We start from the raw sequence: 19,552 nt of genomic DNA on the forward strand, positions 1-19,552 counted from the left end.
GGTGCAAGGTGATTAAGGTCATTGGGCGCCAGACACTTATTGAGAGCAAAAGAGATTTTATTTCTCTTAACAAACTTTTTGGGGAAAGAGTTAGGGTCAGGACACCCTTAAGTAGTTGCAAGTTCAACTAGCAGGCTCTGAGACTTCAATAAGGGGGCAGCCATGCAAGGAAAGGTATCCATCAAAATGCCACATCTGCATGTGCAGGAATGCCGTCTCCTATGGCAACAATCTTTAACAGTTCCTAACACAATACTCAACAATTCCTTTCACTTCCACTACAATCACTCCTTTTAGTTCTTCAGCCCACTATGCTCTCGGTCTCTGACTGGACCAGCTGATTCACTGCAAGGGAATCCCTAGAGCCCCTCCAATCTTCACGGTGGTATCTTCCTCAAGCGTCACCCCCGCCTCTCTGGTGGGTCCCTAGCTTGGCACTCAAGATACCTCTGAATTTTCACTCCACTGGCCTGCTCGGCCCCTGGCTTGACACACAAGGCTGCTCTGCACGCGTCACCTCCGCTAGCTGGGTCCCTGGCTTGATACCCACTGAAGTTTCCTGATTCTTCACCATCCCCAGTTGCTTCAGTTACTCACTGTGGTCCCTGGTAATAAGGTGGTTGGTCGCTTACTGGTGACAGCTTCCCCTCTACCTCCGACCACGACAGGTTCTCCGGCCGGCAGAACCTTCACTTTTGGTTGGACTGCAAGCCACAGTTCCATCCCTGCGCTACTCTCTTGCTTCTGAATAGGCCCTCAGACAGCCTAGCAGCCAGATATGCCCGGGATAGGCCCAATCTCCGGCCTGGCAGCCCAGGCAATACAACACATGTCCACCCAGACAGCCATCTAGGTGGCACAGAACACAGATCACCTGACTCCACCCGAATATATAGGCTCTCCCAGCAGGCCAAGAGATTCAAGAAAACCCCTGTCCATTGGCTGAGATACCCCACATACCCATAACCTGACCTTGTGTTGCCCTTCTCATATCTAGTACCACCAAGTAACCAGCCACTTAGTGGTAGAAGAGAAAAGTGCAACAAGGCCAAACTTAGGGAGAAACGAGAAATCAATAGCTCACTAACAATCAACCAGGATGATATGAAACAAATAATATGTGCTAATATAGCGGCACCACGCCAAAACTGTGGATGCGGTCAGATTGCGTCAACAGTGGGAGGGGCTTAAAGGGCCATATGCTTTAATGACTATGCCACAAGCGAGTATGTAACAGACAGTACAAACTTTAGTATGCTAATTTGAATAAAATAAAACTGTTCTATTGCATATCCTTTACTATACAAAGCTAACCTTAACCACTTAAAGACCAGAAGATTTGCCTCCTTAATGACCAGGCCATTTTTTGTGTTACGGCTCTGCGTCGATTCAACCGACAATTGTCGTTCAACGCTTTACCGAAACAAAATTTACGTTCTTTCTTCACACAAATAGAGCTGGATATTTGATCACCTCTGCGGTTTTTATTTTTTGCGCTATATACAAAAAAGAGCAACAATTTTGAAAAAAATATATATTTTTTTACTTTTTGCAATAATAAATATCCCCAGCTTAGGCCGATATGTATTCTCCTACATATTTATGGTAAAAAAAAAATTTCAATAAGTGTATATTGAGTTGGTTTTCGCAAAAGTTATAGCTTTTACAAAATAGGGGATAGATTTATGGCATTTTTATTATCTTTTTTTTTTTACTAGTAATGGCGGTAATCTGCGATTTTTATCAGTGTGGGAAAGAACCACCAAGTCTCATTGCTCATGGGAAAGAATCAGCCTGGTCTTTTGACATTTCCGGTCAGCGCTGTAAGGGTTAAAACAAGCCCCAAAATGGACTCCATTACAGTTTTGGCGAGCTGCAGCAAGGAGGAGGCAGGTGCCAAAGTTTCAAAGAAAAATTTGCACCAATTTGTTGGTAGGGGGAGGAGCTCCCCCTCTGTAGATTTGGATAAGGAAGTGCTGCCACATGTGTCTGATTGTGGGTTAGTGAAGGAGAAGGTGCAGTTCGTGAGTGAGATGGCAGATTGGAGAAAGTATGCACCAGGCGTCTACATTGACCCGAGCGGATCTAAACCTGTTGTGACCGATATCGGGGTGCGGTACGTACCGAATGGTCAGCTTGCCTTGTACACGGCTAGAGGCTATGAGTCTATGGGGGTGATCTGTGGAAAATGTACCAGCCTGGCCACACAGTTGAGGCCGTGGATTGTTTGTGGGCACTACGGGGAGCACCTGTTCGAGGAGGCCTCCCCAACTCTACCCCCAAGAATCCTACAAGTGGATTGGCACAGGAATATTGCTGTCCCTTCTGAGAATGATGTCCAAAGCCTGTCGGTTGTCACCCAAGTTGTGCGGAAGCTGCTACCTCTACCAAAGAGATTACCCCAGGACCCAGCGCACCGACCGGATTCGAAGGGCCGAGGTCAGGCCAGGTTGCTTGTGTTAATGGCTGGGTTACCAGAGAGAAAAGTACCAGGGCCAGGTAAGTCAGCAAGCAGTGAGCATGGTGTGCCTGTGGGGAAAGTGATGCCAGTGGCCGTGAAGGGAGTTGATATAGAGGTTCCAGCTAAGAAATTATCTGCCGGCCGAAGAGTGTTCGACTATCTCGAATTCGGACGATTTGTCCGATATCTTATCGGAACTCTTTTCAGACATCCTGTCTTACTCCAGGAAGTGGGGAGAGAATGACGAGGAGTTAAGCAGCAATGTGTTAAAGCGGGACTGTACTGGGGAAAAAAATATTAAAAGCCAGCAGCTATAAATACTACAGCTGCTGACTTTTAATAAATGGACACTCACCTGTCCCGGGGTCCAGCGATGTCGGCAGCTGAGGCCGATCGATCGCTCGGCTCTCGGCTGCTGCCGCCACCATTCTAGGTGAGGGAATCAGGAAGTGAAGCGAATCGGCTTCACTTCCCGGTTCCCTACTGCGCATGCGCGAGTCGCGCAGCACAATAGGAATTGTCCGCGCTGTCTCTGGGACCCGTGTGTGTCCCAGCAGACAGTGCGGCAGGACAGGAAGAGGCATAGACTCCCACGGGAGTCTATGCCCGGAAGTGGGTGTAAATACCTGTCTTTGACAGGTATCTCCACCCCCCTCCCCCCTGAAAGGTGCCCATTGTGACACCGGAGGGGAGGAGGGTTCTGATCAGCAGAAGTTTCACTTTAGGGTGGAACCCCGCTTTAACACACACAAATCCCTGTGCTGGCGCTCGTGCATGCAATTGTGCCTAGTCAGCGGCGATCGTGCCCGCCGGCCACGCACATCGGGTCCCCCACCGTGCAGTGGGCGCATGTGCCCTCTGGTGGCCGAAAACGGGTAGGAGGTACCCATACAGGATTTTGCCCAGGAGAGCCATTGTGCCACAGTATATCTGCGTGACATGGTTGGGAACCGCTTAAACAGTTCTCCACTTGTTCCACAGTCACTCACTGTGGGCTTTCACTCAATGAACTCCCAGTCTTTCACTAGGCTTCAGATCCAATAGCCACTGGATCCCCTGAGCTCTTCCACTTCTAGCACTCAGCATCTTCCTCAAGCGTCACCCCCGCTTCCCTGCTGGGTCCCTGCTTTGGCACTCACAGATACTCTTCGAGCCTCACCCCTGCTAACACGCTAAGTCCATGGCTTGGCACTCACTGATGCTCCAGAAACGTCACCTCTGCTGTCCCGCTGGGTCCCTGACTTGTCATTTGCTGAAGTTTTCCCTCTTCTTCAACCGTCCACCGGCTGGTGAGAAGTCTACTCTGGTACTGTTCTCAGCTTACTCACAATGATCGCTGGTAAAAAAGGGGGTGGTCCCTTAGTGACAACAGCTCCCTTCTACCTCCGACCACAGCTGGTTCCCCGTCCAGGTAAACCATTACTTGTGGTCCCAACCCTGCGCTGTTTCTCCTGCTTCTGGAAAGTCCCTCAGACAGCCTAGCAGCCAGATGTCCCCGGGATAGGCCTCAGGCTTACGGCCTAGCAACATAACACACATCCACCCAGACAGCCGTCCAGGTGGCACAGAAACCCGATCACCTGACTCCATCCAAATAAATAGGTGCTCCCAGCAGGCCAAGGGACCAAAGAAAATCCCTGCCCATTGACTGAGGCACCCATCCATACATGTCTGAGCTTGCAAAGCCCCTGTCTTATCTAGTGTCATCACCAGCATAGCCCCACCTGGTGACAGAAGAGAAAGGGTACAACAAGTCCAGATTTAGAGAGGAATCAATTGATCTCCTAACAATCGGCCAAGGCAACTATCGCTTGCCAGCTAAATTTGATAGCAACCCTGCCTAAACATCAGGGTGCTACATTAGAATGCAGCTGCATGCATCCGAATGGGACAAGGAAAGGTCTTGCTAGAAAAGCCCATCAAGATGAAATGTTAAGGTGTCAGTGATCAGCAAATATATTTCTGGCAAACAGGGAATACACTGCGAAAGAGAAGGAACTGCACATTGTCAAAATCAATCATTCTTATTAGAAAAACAATTTTGACCCCTTTGGGGGATTTTCTCACCCTTTAAAATTTTGTAGTTGGATCTTTTCCCCTAGAAAGTCGATAAATTCAGTGAAGCCCAAACTCTCCTTTGTGTTATTGAAAAGCTCAGACTCTGTGACCTGAAACAAGGAGAGGCAACAAGGGTAGGAGAACTCTAATGTTGGCCACACACAATTGGTATGATCAGTCAATCTATATATCATTTAATGCACCTCCTACACAGGTCAAGTTGAATAAAAATAACAAGACCTTAATAATAACCTCAACAGTGAGAGTGAGCATCTTCTTTATTTTTCCAAAAATAATTTCTATGCAAAATCTTTTTAGGTCTTAGGTGAAGAAAGGTTATACCCTCTACCAAGTTGTAATTGCTGTCTGTGTCACCACTGGAGATGTAATTTCTGCTGGGGACCATTGTCATGGAGAAAACATATGTGGGGAAATCCAGAATTTTAGAGCTGTCCCCAGAACAAGAGGACAGGGCAAATCTTCCAATGGGGACTCCTGTTTTGAGGACAGCTGTGCAGGAGGGGAATTCCCTTCACTTTGGGAAAATTTCCCTAACTTTCCCTAACTTCCAGTTGCATCTTTGGGACAGGAAGTGAAAGGATATTTTTCCAGCGGTACACAGTCAGCAAAAAATAAATGTGACTGCATATATAAGAGGCTGTAGATCTATAATTAATGCTTTAAAACTATGAAGAGCTGTCCCTTTTATTATTTGGCTGGATTGCTTCTGTGAGACTGCTCCCATGAGTAACCTTGAACAGGGCAAGGGGTCTTGTGGCAGATCCAAATATGCGTAAAGCAGCAAGGGTACCACACCGCTGGTAATAGAGTCCAGAAAGATATAGCAGTCCAGGTACTGCTGAATTGATATCTTTCCTAAGTCCTGTAGAAGGGGAAGTGTGTAAGCCCTTGAAATGTGTTGGCCTTTTTCTATTTATTGTTAGTCATCCAATAAACTATCTTTCTGGACTCTATTACCACCAGTATAGGGTGCTTGCTTTATTCTGCATATTTGGAGCGAAAAATAAAAGGGTAGGGTTTAACCCTTCTCTACTTTATTCAAAACTCAAAGTGTAGCCATGTACTGGGCTACATTAACACGGGAAAGAGACATTGTTTTTTGTTCTTTTCACTCTCTACCATGATGCTGATGTTATGCTGCACTATCCCCTCCCTCTAGAGGGAGTACCATAGCCAAGCCAGCCCATAGACTTCTAAGCAGAGCGCTGAGAATCGTGGGAGCTGTGAGAGGGCAGACATATAATGGAGTTTATAGACTCTTTGGACTGTAATTCCCAAGAGGCACTGGGCAGTAGAAGGAGTGAGGAAATGGCTTTTATCAACTGCTCATGAAACTTCTTCCTTTTGACAACGAGGTAACCGAGGAGAGCACATTGCTCAGAGGCCAGACCAGCGGGGAGTGAGGCTGAGATTTCAAAGCGGATACCAGAGCATCCTCTCATCCTCTGCTTCCCACCGTTGAATCTCCCGGGGCCTTCTGTAGAGAGGCTGAGGAAGCCCTCTTTTATACAGCAAGAGACTGGTAAGACTACACTGCCCATTGTTCACACTGCTAGCAGGGATTTAAATACTGGAGGCAGAACATTGAGCATATTGCACCTGTACTGCACCTTACCACATCTCTACTGCATTTTTACTGAATCCTTACCACAACAACTGCATGCTGGCTTACTAAAACTGTTGTTAAGTGCACCACTGCTTGTTAAAGTGCCCCAATGAAGAACACCATGCTGCCTTTCAAGCAATACCATCCTGCAAATTTCCTTTGTTCCCTTCTCCCCTTTCTTTCATTTCTACAGACATTGCACACCCAGTCGATCTAGGCCTAGCATAGTCTCCATTAATACTCTTCAGTAGTGTAGTCTCCAGCTTTACTGTTGCCCACTGCTGCACTTGAGGTGGCCTTGCTACTGTTTATGCTGATCTGGATGCCCAATGCCATCTTATGCCTAGTCCTTATTACTAATCACTCTGTATACTAAATTGTGTTATTACCATTATTAAAGTGGTTGTAAACCCTTACAAACCACTTTGACCTACAGGTAAGCCTTAATCTTGTTTTTCGTTTTCCAAGCGGGATTTTTTTTCTAAGCCAATGGGGATTTTGCTACCATGCCGCAACTGCAAGGGCTGCATTTGGCACCCAACTGCAGCTCAATCCCCCTGACTTCAATAGGAGAGGTGAACAGGTGGAAACTCAATGTGCTGAGTTAAAATTTCCACATCACGAAGCAGCAATGTAAACAGACCCAAGCAGCCACCATTTCACATTATAGCTTTAAAGTGGTTGTAAACCCTTACAAACCACTTTGACCTATAGGTAAACCTAGATTAAGGCTTAACTGTAGGTCCAAGAAATAACTCCTAAACCTACACAGTTTAGGAGATACTTAGTAAAAGATAGGCATCGCCGTATACGGCACATGCACCATAGACAGCGGTGCCGTTAGTGGTGACTCCCTTACGCATGCGCGGGAGTGACGTCATCGCTGCTCCGGCGCTGTGAGTGGCCAGAGCAGCGACACCCGGAAGACGATGGATGCTCCGTACTACAGGGGACAGCGGTGACATCGCTGGCTCCTGTATCAGGTAAGTGACACATAATGGGCTACTATGCGATGCATAGTAGCCCATTATGCTTTACCTTTGCAGGAAGACAAAGAAGAAGTAAACCCATCAGGGTTTACTTCCTCTTTAATGTATGCAATTAGTGCAATATTTTAAGCTTGCCTTTACTCCCTGGTTTGGTGCCTGTTTTATTTGATATAGCACTACTATTGGGTACTAAGTATTACTTTCAGTGATTTCCTGTGATATTGTATGTTTTTACACTAAACCCGGTGTGTCTGGGGTTCTTGAGAAGATCTAGGCAAAGAACAGAGGATCCATCCTATCCAGCGGCTCCTACAGGGGTAGTGATGCAAACGCTTTGGATCTACATATACTTTAAAACAAGGTCAGAACACCTCATCTACTGCAAGCTAGTTACTACATCTCTGTACATCTCTGTATATTAAATATGTTAGTAAAATATACCAATTCGATGTTTTGATTTTTTTTTTCCTTACCTGTCCTGGTTTTTGATAGATGACCCCAAATTTGAAGTTATTAGTCATGACGTGTTCATCAAATGTCACCAGGAGCTGAGAGGCCTAAAGAAACAATTTTTGGTAGAGGAGATCAGAGACTTTTGAGAAAAATATCCATAACCAATAAGGTCAGCACATGTGAACTTATCAAATGCAATATGCAAAGAACAAAGCTATAACCTATCAGAATTTATCTTTTATCACTCTTCCTAGGGCCCATAAGTTCTAATTGGTCATTGGCATGGAATATTGTGAGCCATTGCAGCTTGATACCATGTCCTTTAAAGAGGACCTCAATATCCCTAAAAGAGGTAAAGGTAGGAGAGACTTCAGACATGAGACTCTTGCACTATACTTCCTCTTTTATTTCAGCATCCAGGGCAGGAACTTCTATTTTATTTAAATGTATTTGGTCAGCACTGAGAAGGGGATAATGGGAGTTTAATGCAAATTGGCATTACAGAGAATTAAAGTGGTTCTAAAAGCTAAAGGTTTTTTACTTTCATGCATTCTATGCATGTAGGTAAAAGAACCTTCTCTGTGCAGCAGACCCTCTCATACCTGAGATCCCTCTCGATCCAGCGATGTGCACAAGTGCTTCAGCTCTCCGGGGACTCTCCCTCCTCATTGGCTAAGACAGCAGCAGGAACCACAGGGAAAGGGGGCAGGGCCATGAATGGACGCGCAGAGGAGCAGCTCGGACGCACACCTGTTTGGGTGCCCCCATTGCAAACTGCTTGCTCTCGGGGGCACTCGACAGGAGGGAGGGGCCAGGGGCACTGCATGGGACCCATGAAGAGGAGAATGTGGGCTGCTCTGTGCAAAACCAACTGCACACAGCTCTGTGCCTGACTGAACTACCAGTCCTGACAGCGTTAGCTTAGGCTGTCAGCTTTTAGTTCTCAGCGAACTACCACAGCACTGTGGAGCACTGTGGTAGTTCATTGAGTCTTCCTGTCAGGGAGCATCGGCTTACCCGTACTGAACTTACCCTTTAGGTATAGCAGATTTTAGAAATATATATTGGGAACATTTTCCATTGAGACAAACAGACTAAAATAGGTTTTGTTTCATAGGTTGAATAAAGACACCAGTCCATCCAGTTCAACCTGAGTGAGTGTCCCTATCCCTGTACATTGCTACACCCACATCAGTCCCTACCCTCAAGGAGCCCACAATCCAAGGTCCCCATTCATATACTAGGGCCAATGCCTATTTGTATTTGTATTTGCTGGAGATTTCTTTCTGGTACATGGTATAACCTGTAATTGCTGACCAATCAGAAAGTGCCATTTTAGGACCTCACCTTCATGTAAAGGACTGGGAAGAACCTCTCCACAGACAATTCTTCACATAAGACCTGAAGAAGAGAAATCTGAGACTTAGAACTTAACCTGAGCAGATATACATGCAGGAACTCCTCCAGTGTAGGATATTCAGACGGGGAGCTGTCAGAATTCCTTAATGAAGTGGAGTTCCCAGCTCTTGATCAACCGATCACACTGGAGGAGGTACAGTTAGCAATGGGATCCCTGCAGGCGGGTAAGACTCCGGGTGCGGATGGTTTCCCACCCGAGTTTTACAAACAGTACTCGGAGGAGGTGACCCCTAGGCTACACAACGTTTTCTAAAGCGTTGAGGGAGGGTGCCCTACCCCCAACTTTTGCACAAGCCATAATTGTGGTAACAAAAAATACTGAAAGGGGAAGGGAGTGCAAATTTGCCCACTAATACTAGGTCAATTTAATTGACCAATAATTGAATCATTCGCCCTATTAGGGCGTTGATGCCGTAACCGATTAGCATATAGGAAAAAAGAGGGGGGTTACAGACCGGCAGACCCGGACTGTAAAGAGGTTACTATGGGCAACTGTAAATAGTTCAATATTAAATTTAAACAGTACGGTATATTTTTTATTAATTATTCTTATTATGTTCAAACATTTACCATAAATAATTATTTAAAACCAAGTGCAATTCATACAGATTCCCACGCAAATAAACAAATAGACAATAAATTCATCGCAGACAAATGAACCTCACAGGACACACATAAAAAACAAATACACAACACACAATGCAGGTCCGGACCAGTTGCTATAAATTATTGTAACCGCTATGGATGAATGCCAAGGTATAGAATAATCTAATAGTTTAATAATCCAAATTAGTCACTAAACGGTTAACCAACAATTTAGAGCAAAGTGGGGAAAGGGACTGAGATTAATAGACGGGATGGAAACTAAATGGCAATTAGTCACTAATGTTTCAGGCTTGGTAACAGCTTCTTATGAACAATGGGTTTAAAGTGTCCACTTCAGCAAGTATATAAAGTGCAATTCATTTTCTATTAGCATATATTGATTTAGACCTCTGTCATATATTCGTATGGATTTTTAGCCCAGCAGCCTTGCTGTGAAGGATTTGTCCATGCATCCACTGTCCATATAAGTAGCGGCGGCTAAGAAGGTACGGTACACGTTATTTGGCTACTAATCCATACCAATAGTTTGGGCGGCAGTTAGCTTCCATGATATCAGTAAATAACGCACACTGCAAAGATTAGATCCAGACAGTTTGCAAACATTTTAAGGCAACTCAGAAAGTCTTTCCATACGTTACCACTGCCATACAGGATCAGCACGTGGATATCTCACGGCTCCAGCGTTTTTCAAAGAATCAAGGTTCAGCCGTTTCTTTTCTTTTTAGTAGCAACGTCTCCTCTATATCACTCAAAAGCGTGCAATGTCCATTAAGTAGCTTTCTTTAGTGCTTGGGCAATGCTCCAGCTGTCCGACAATGATTTGTATTGGCTGCCGCTACTATGTAGCTTGTTCCATAGAGACGTTATTACCATCCAGCCAGCGTCCTCACTCTCCGCTGTTACAAAGTCTGACCTGCGTCAAGGTGTGCAGTCAACACGTTTCGCTGGCACTATTAGCGTAGCTTCTTCTCGGACGATCAATAACACAGTCAACGTCCTTTTATTACCAGTATGCCAGAATTGGTAATCAGTTCAAATTCATTCATAATGATTTTAGCCTGTTTTAAAGGTAACTCATCTGTCAGAATGACTCTTCCAATGAAGCATTAAGCTGTCTATTTGTGGGGCATATTTAAAGTTGATTACACTAAATAGTGTTAGTATAGGGCTATGGTGGACATGGTTAACAAACATATAGACAGACAAGACAAGTACATAAAGACAAGACAATTATGCCAACTGCGACCACCAACTGACAATAAGGACTACTTTAGACTTACATAAACGCAAGGGAAAGAATATAATCATAATTGTGGTAATACCCAAGACAGGGAAGGACCCTCAACTATGCTCATCCTATAGGCCTATCTCGCTCCTCAATTCAGATGCCAAAATATTGACCAAAGTCCTTGCTAGGCGCCTTAATGAAGTGATACTTACCCTAATACACGAGGATCAATCAGGCTTTATGCCCGGGAAGGGTACAGATATTAATCTTCAGAGACTGTATGCAGTCTTGGCCTCGGGGGTTGGAGACGTAGATGCTGCGGTAGTGGCCTCCCTGGATGCGGAGAAAGCTTTCGATTCCATTGAGTGGAACTATCTGTGGGAGGTCCTCCGCAGGTTTGCTTTCGATCCCATCTTCATCTCCTGGGTTGAGGCTGTGTAAAGGTCTCCGACAGCCAGGGTACGTATGGGCAATATTCTCTCCCCACCCTTCCCCCTGAAATGAGGAACGAGACAAGGCTGCCCTCTGTCACCAGGGCTATTTGCGTTTGCGATAGAACCCATGGCCATTCTTATTAGATCTACTCCCCGAATTAAAGACACACTGCTTTACCTCAGGGATGATGGTATCTCCCTACAGCAGGCATTGGAGATCATAGATAGGTATGGGCGGTACTCAGGAGTACGCATAAACTGGGGAAAGTCTGTCCTCTTCCCACTCCACTCAGGAAATGCCCCCTCAACCACAGTTGGACAGCTCAAACGGGTATCCCAGTTCAGATACTTGGGGGTGGGGATACACAGGGAACTCCGCAGGTTCATCAACCTCAATCTGTCCCCAGTGGTGTCCCAGGTAACCCAAAGATGCACAGTGTGGAAGTCCCTTCCTTTGACCCCGGTAGGCTGAGTGAATCTAGTCAAGATGTCCATCCTCCCTAGATTCAGCTATCTATTTAGACAGAGGCCTGTTCCCATACCTAATGTCTTTTTTAGGAAGCTAGATAACATTATTGTCTCCTTTATCTGGAACGGTAAGGTCCCCAGGATAGCGAAAACCACTCTACAGCTCCCGGTTACGCTCGGGGGTTTGGCACTTCCATGTCTGCTGAAATATTACTGTGCAGCGGTTTTAGTGACACTTAAGTGGGGGCTGGCGGAAGAACCTGCCAATCCAGCATCCACTGTTGAGGCTGCACTGCTGGGCTCCTACTCAGAATTAAGGAACCTCATACAGGCCCCCGATCTAACCCCAAGATAACCACCCCCATGAAGACAACCCTTAAAGTGTGGGACATAGTGAGTGGGAAATTTGGGAAGCTCAATACCTGGTCTCTTGTGACACCACTTTGGGGTAACCCGAAACTCCCACATTTCCACTCTATTCTGGACCCCGTGGTCTGGGCTAGATATGGGATCACGAACATGGGGGATATACTGTCCCAGGGCCAGCTGACTCCATTTGATACCCTGAAGACTAACAAGGGTCTCCCAAACAAATGTTCTTCAGGTACCTTCAGATATGACATGCCTTCCGCTCCCAATTCCCCGACCAGATTACCCTATGGATGTCAGACCTGGAAATGGAACTACGATCCCCAGACAGTAGCAAAACTCTATCAAATATATATAATAGACTGGCCCTATTAGACACGTCCAAGGTCGCTAGCTTGCTCTCGTGCTGGCAGAATGATATCCTTGAATTGGCTGACGACAACTGGGAGAAGGGGATTCAAAAGTACCTGGCCCTGACTATCTCATCCAGGGATAGATTCACCCAATTGAAATTCATACATTGTGCTTACTACTTCCCGGTGCGCCTAGCAAAAATATATCCGGATAAGACGACTAACTGTCCCAAATGTGGCTCAGAGGGAGCAGATTTCTTTCACACTGTGTGGACCTGCCCAAAAATAAGAGACTTCCGGAAGGAGGTCCTAAGTGATATCAACTCTATAGGGAGGCTAAACGTTCCAAATAGTCCTATCCCCTACTTCTGGGCATCTGTAACATACCTGGGGAGGAACTGCCCAAAGAAACTCGATAAAATATGGGCAGACTGGGTGGAGGCTAGACATCTAACGCTTGAGTAGTAATCACAAGAACTCCATATGTGTTGGGCATACCAGTATTGAAAGCCTATCCACCCCCTTTACAAACTGAACCCCCCCCCGTCACATATATAGGAAGACCCACTCCTTGCATAGGTATGCTAAGAAGGGTAATGTAGGCTGACTGTCCCCCCCCCCCCCCTTAAAATATCCTTTGTGCGCAATATAGGCTTCATCCCCTGTTTAATACTCTTATCAGAAAAGATACGGGTCAAAATTCACTGTTACTACAAATATTTGTCTATATAATATATGATGTATTTATATCTGCTATCTGTCTAAATGCATTATAACTTGATATATAATTTGTTTGTCTGTTAAAAATCAAATAAACTTTATGTTAAAAAAAAAAAAAAAGATATACACGCAGGACATTCAAACAGAGCAGTGGCAGCCGGTGGTCATTTTCTTTGGGGGGAGAGGCAAACAATACCCCCCAGGTGGTCGGCCGGTGGGTGGGTGTGTCTGGTGCACTTACCCCATCAGCGCTTCTCCCGGGCTCTTGTGGCTCTCCCTTCCCCTGCTCTCAAGTCTCCACAAGCGACGGCTCTGGCTTCCATTTCCTCCTTCTGGGCAGCCAGTTAGGAGTCTTCTCTCTTTGGCCAAGCCTACTTTTCCCTCCTCTCCCCCCTTCACTTGCACCAGTTTCATTATTCAGCACTGTCTTCACTGTCATTACATCCCCCTTCACTTAGTTTATATATATTCAATTACTTATTTGGTCAATCACTAAATTTGCTGTCACATATTGACTTTAGGGTCGCACTGTGTGCCCGAGTCCACTTGGGTTGCTACCTGTGAGGTGTGTCGCCACTAGATGTGCCTCTTCAGCTCCCGACCCTGGTGTGTTTTGGGTAGCCGGTGATCTTTGACACCACGCCTATGACTGCATACTTACTTGTTAGCGATTTATAGGTTGGTTTCCCTAATCTCCCTCCCCTTCTATTGATACAAATAATAAACAATTTAATTAGATATTAATCTCTAATTTCAGATAAACCACATGCTTGCTCCTGATGAGTGGCACCAAGCCGTGAAACGCATCGTGCTACTAGATGCTGTGTATTCCAGCATTTGAGTTCCAACGCTATATGCCATTCACTTATACCATTATAGCTTGTGACAGGATCAGGAAGGTCATAGGCCATGCAGTTGTTACCTTTTATTATGTGTGTACCTCATTATGACCATTGGTGGACTCTGTACTTTTATTAGGGTATTCATTTATAATCATGTTATTATCAGTTACCACTAGGGATGAGCTTCGTGTTCGAGTCGACTCGAACATCGGCTGTTCGCCGTTTGGCGAATACCTAACGTTATGGACCGTTCGCGCCAAATTCGTGTTACAGTGCATTGCTGGCTCATGATTGGGCAAGCATGCACTGTGACCCCGGATGCTTGGCCAATCACAGCTCAGGCTGTGTAGTACACGCCCCACACTATATAAGGCAGCCAGCGCGGCGGCCTTGTGTAGTGTGTTGGCATCTGTAGGAGTTAGTGGGTGTTCTGTGTACCTTCAACACAGTATACACCGTCGGCCGATTTTGCATTCTTGCTCTTCTGTAGTGGGTGTTGTCTGCGTGCCCTGACCACAGTATACACCGTTATATCCACCTATATAGCTAGCTATATTGCTCTTTTGTAATAGAGCTTGCAGTCAGTTGTAGGAGATTGTGCGTGCTGTCTGCGTGCCCTGACCGCAGTATACACCGTTATATCCACCTATATAGCTAGCTATATATTGCTCTTTTTTAATAGAGCTTGCAGTCAGTTGTAGGAGATTGTGCGTGCTGTCTGCGTGCCCTGACCGCAGTATACACCGTTATATCCACCTATATAGCTAGCTATATATTGCTCTTTTTTAATAGAGCTTGCAGTCAGTTGTAGGAGATTGTGCATGTTGTCTGTGTGCCCTGACCACAGTATACACCGTTATATCCACCTATATAGCTCTTCTCTAATTGAGCCATCTGCCATCTGCAGGAGTTAGTGGGTGCTGTGTGCCCCCAGCACAATATACACTACCCAATTGCTGGTTTTCCCATCTCCCTTCAGGCCATTACCATGTCTGGAAGGCCAACAAGGAGAGGCAGACAGGCGGGAGCTGATAAAAGAGGGCAAACAGGCTCTGTGTCTAGAGACAACAGTGCTGGTCGTGGACGCTGTGCATCGTCATCATCAGCACGTGGCCATGGGACACGCTTGTCCTTCTTTTTGGCAGCTGGACATGTTGAGCCACAACATGCCGAAGACTTGGTAGAGTGGATGACCAAGCCCTCTTCATACTCCTCATCCTCTCTTACTCAGGCTCAGGGTACTGGCAAAGCAGCTACTAACGCATCGTCTTCCCTCCTCTCAATGTCATCATCAGTGACTCCTTCCCTAGACCCACCACGTCCTCCTGAGGAGTCTCCTGAACTCTTTGAGCACAGTGTTGGGTACATGCTCCAGGAGGATGTCCAGTGTTTTGTAGGCTCTGATGATGATACTCAGCTAGAGAAGGGCAGTAGCGTGAGCGCAGAGAGAGGGGATGCTCAAGAAGGACAGCAATCTGGCAGTCATGTTCCACAAGCTGCAGCACACTGCCAGGTTTGCTCCAGCGATGAAGAGGGAGGGGATGATGAGGGCACTGACTCCACGTTGGTGCCTGGTAGGAGAGAGGAGGAGGAGGCACATGTCCAAGGAGGCAGGATGCCCCCCGGGGGCCAGCTTAGGGGCAGCACACCGACTGAATCACACCGCAGAGCTCCGCCTGTGCAGGGCACTGCCTCTGCGTGTTATTCTAAAAGTTCTTTGGTGTGGGCCTTTATTGAGACGAGTGCATCAGATCGCACCGCTGCTATTTGCAACATATGTCTCAAGCGTATCTCACGTGGCCAAAACATCAGCCACTTGGGCACCACATGCTTGACCAGACATATGTTGACCTGCCATGCAGCTCGTTGGCAAGCGTACCTCAAAGACCCACACCAAAGAACAAAGAGGACCTCTCCTTGCTCCTCATCAGCTGGGATCTCCAACCCCACTAGACCTTCAGTCCTCGGTTCCTCAGTGGCAGGTCCCCAAACGACACTTTTTCTCATGGAAGGCGATTCCGGCTCTCTACCGGCATGTGGAAGGAAATGTCCTTGCCTCGCTGGACAGGGCGGTCAGCGGTAAGGTGCATATTACCGCTGACTCATGGTCCAGCAGGCATGGACAGGGACGTTACCTGTCTTTCACGGCCCATTGGGTCACTCTTCTGGCAGCAGGGAAGGATGCAGGACAAGGTGCAGTAGTGTTGGAGTTTGTTCTGCCACCACGCCTCCAAAATGCTACTACTGGTTGTGACACACCTCTCTCCTCCACCCCCTCCTCTTCTTATTCCTCCATGGCCTCTTCCAGTGCTCTGTCCTCAGAACCAGCAGTGCTCCGTACATGGTGCAGGAATACCTAGGGGCAAGATCAGACTTGGACACCTTTCCCACCGAAAATCCTCTGGCTTACTGGGTCTTGAGGATGGATCACTGGCCAGAGCTTGCACAGTATGCAATTGAGCTACTGGCCTGCCCTGCATCCAGCGTTCTTTCGGGAACACACCTTCAGTGCTGCTGGTGGCTTTTTTACCGATCACAGGGTGCGCCTGCCCACTGCCTCAGTTGATCGACTGACCTTCATCAAGATGAATCAGTCTTGGATCACCCACAGCTACCAAGCACCTGAAGCTGATGTAACCGAATATTTTTTTTTTAAATATCACATCCCTTCAAGACTGCCTATGCTGATGCTGAGTGACTGCCCTGTTATGTTGATTGTCTATCCTCTTCCTCCTCCGCTGATATGTTGGAAGAACATTTTTGGTTCTGGGTGATGCCACCAGCCCAATTTTTCAGCCCCTGTTTAACAGGGACGTTTAATTACAATTTTTGATGCAAAGCTTTGCAGCAGGGCTCATTCCTGCACCACAACTAGAGTATATGGGAGAGGTTGCAGTGTCGTGGCACCAGCACCAGTGCCTAAGGCCCAATTTTTCTGCCCCAGTTTAACAGGCGCGTTTAATTACAATTTTTGATGCAATGCTTTGCAGCAGGGCTCATTCCTGCACCACAACTAGAGTATATGGGAGAGGTTGCAGTGTCATGGCACCAGCACCAGCGCCAGCAGCCCAATTTTTCTGCCCCTGTTTAACAGAGGCATTTAATTATAGTTTTTGATGCAATGCTTTGCAGCAGGGCTCATTCCTGCACTACAACTAGACTATATGGGAGAGGTTGCAGTGTCGTGGCACCAGCACCAGTGCCTAAGGCACAATTTTTAAGCCCCTGTTTAACAGGGGCATGTAATTACAATTCTTGATATAATATTTCACAGCAGGGCCCGTTCCTGTGCCCACCCAGAGTAACTGTGAGGACTTATAGTGTTGTGGCACCAGCACCACAACCACCAAAGGCCCAATTTATTATACCACTGTTCAACAATGGCATGTAATTACAATTCTTGATATAATCGTTCACAGCAGGGCGCTCCAGCGCCCACCAAGAGTCACTTTAAGGGCTTACAATGTTGTGGCAACACCAACACCTTGTTCCGCCATTTCTTCAGAGCATATAGGGCAGGCCCCTACTTTCAAACATCCAACGTACAAATGTCTCCTACTTGCAAACGGAAGGAGACAACAGGAAGTGAGATGAAAAAAGACGGACGGCAAAACAAATTATACAGGGGTGATAACCCTTCCCTATGTTTTCCAAAAAGCTTAAAAAGAGATTTTTTGACTGGAGCTACACTTTAAAAATGTACCAGTTCAAAATTACACACAGATTCTACTTAACACAGCAAATCTACACAGTCCCTGTCTTGTTTGCACCGCCTGTATACTGCTGTTCTGAGTATATAGGGCCTGGGGGCCCCACATCTTTCCTTTTTTTAATATGGGTACGGGGTTCCCTTTAATATCCGTACAAGACCCAAAGGGGCTGGTAATGGGCAGGGGTGGCTACCCATGCCATTTTTCTCAATGATTTTTATCCATATTGCATTAAAAATGCAAGCAGTTTGAAATGACTTTTTTTCCGTTAAATGTCATTTTGTGCAGGGACTGTTCTAAACATGGGAAACACATGGCACTTCACAGGCATACTATAGACACTATAGACACCCCCCAGGCACCATATTTAAAGGAATATTTTCACTTTTTTTTCACTTTAATCATCATTAAAATCAGTGCTCCTGCCAAAACGGACATTTTTAAAAACATTTTAGGCATTGACCCATGTCCCCTGGGGCAGGAGCCAGGTCCCCAAACCCTTTTTAGGACAGTATCTTGCATATTAGCCATTAAAATTAGCACTTTTTATTTTGAACGTTCGAGTCCCATAGACTTCAATGGGGTTCTAACGTTCGTACGAATTTGCGGTCCGTTCGAAAGTTCTGGTGCGAACCGAACCGGGGGGTGTTCGGCTCGTCCCTAGTTACCACTGTTGTAGAGTTCGACACTTTGAATAGTGTGTGTTTCTATATATGTGGAATAAATGTATATAATCATGTTTTTACACATCATTACATTTCTTAATATCCACCATTGTATTCTATTGAACCCCATGCTTCACTCAAAGTCCCACCTGTTTTGTTCTCAATTTCTCATATTGACAGGGATGGAGGCGCATGACCTTACCAGGTCATGGCCTCATTTAAAGTCCCAATATTACCCATTCCCCTTTTCCCAAATTAATTATTTACAATCAGAAAACGGGTCTCCTGATTGGCTGGATTAAGCATCAGTGTTACAACAGCAAATATTCATTCGCTTCTGTAACACCTGGGTGGGCTCGTAGCGCAATGCTCTGTGCCACGAGCCCACATATTTTGAAGCCTATTAGAGCCTACAGCTCTAATCAGGTTCTTCAAAAATACACCCCCTCTGCTGTAATTCAGGTGCCTGGCATCCTAAAAGGGTTTGAACGCCTGAATAGGGGGTGGCAGTGGCGGCTGTGGATAGATTCATGCTATGCATGAATCTAACCATTAGTCATATAAGGTGTGGCGTGGAGAAAGGGGGCCGTGCCTGGGCGCAACTCTAGGAGGGGCCGCCACTGCTACAGAGTCTACAGGGTGAGCAGAGTAATTATAGGTGAATCTGCATGGGTTACAATCGCCAAGACTTTAGTAAACCCTGTTCAAAGTTCATCAAAATCCAATTTATAGACACATTTCACTGCAGTCTAGTGGGGATGAATCTTCTTGGTGCATTCTGGGCATTTTTGTGGATATTAGGCAAACTACTGTCACAAAATGACACGGAAGCAGGAAGAATGGCACAGGAAGCAGGACACTGCAGACAGGCACATGTACCAGTGAAGAAAAAAAAAAACATACTGTGCACTGGGGAGAGAGATTCTTTTCATGTGAGAATTTGAAAATACACAAATCCTTAAGGCTCCATTTACACCTGGGTGTTTTGACTTTGCCCACTATTCTAGAAATGTGGCAAGATGCGGAATGTGTTTGCAATGTCATTACTTGTTAATGACACCCCAATCGCGGTGCGATTTTGCAGTGACAAACTGCGCTGGAAACGCAGCAAAATTTACCATTTACACCTGAGTGTTTTGACTTTGCCCAC

At 46.1% G+C, this 19,552-nt stretch overlaps 1 protein-coding gene across 1 annotated transcript in view; it reads right to left on the bottom strand.

Annotated features, from left to right (window-relative positions):
* LOC143930610 (rap1 GTPase-activating protein 1-like) overlaps positions 1-19,552 on the bottom strand; it is a 166,869-nt gene that overhangs the window by 71,724 nt on the left and 75,593 nt on the right. Inside the window, exons 9-11 of the mRNA XM_077455106.1 lie at positions 8,936-8,989; positions 7,609-7,692; positions 4,529-4,629 (exon numbers count right to left, since the gene is read on the bottom strand). Of these exons, the coding sequence (XP_077311232.1) occupies positions 4,529-4,629; positions 7,609-7,692; positions 8,936-8,989 (239 nt within the window). The remainder of the gene's footprint in view (positions 1-4,528; positions 4,630-7,608; positions 7,693-8,935; positions 8,990-19,552) is intronic.

This window comes from Lithobates pipiens, unplaced genomic scaffold, assembly GCF_037356315.1.
Source record: "Lithobates pipiens isolate NorthernLeopardFrog02 unplaced genomic scaffold, aLitPip1_a1.2 Scaffold_25, whole genome shotgun sequence".
NCBI lineage: Eukaryota > Metazoa > Chordata > Amphibia > Anura > Ranidae > Lithobates > Lithobates pipiens.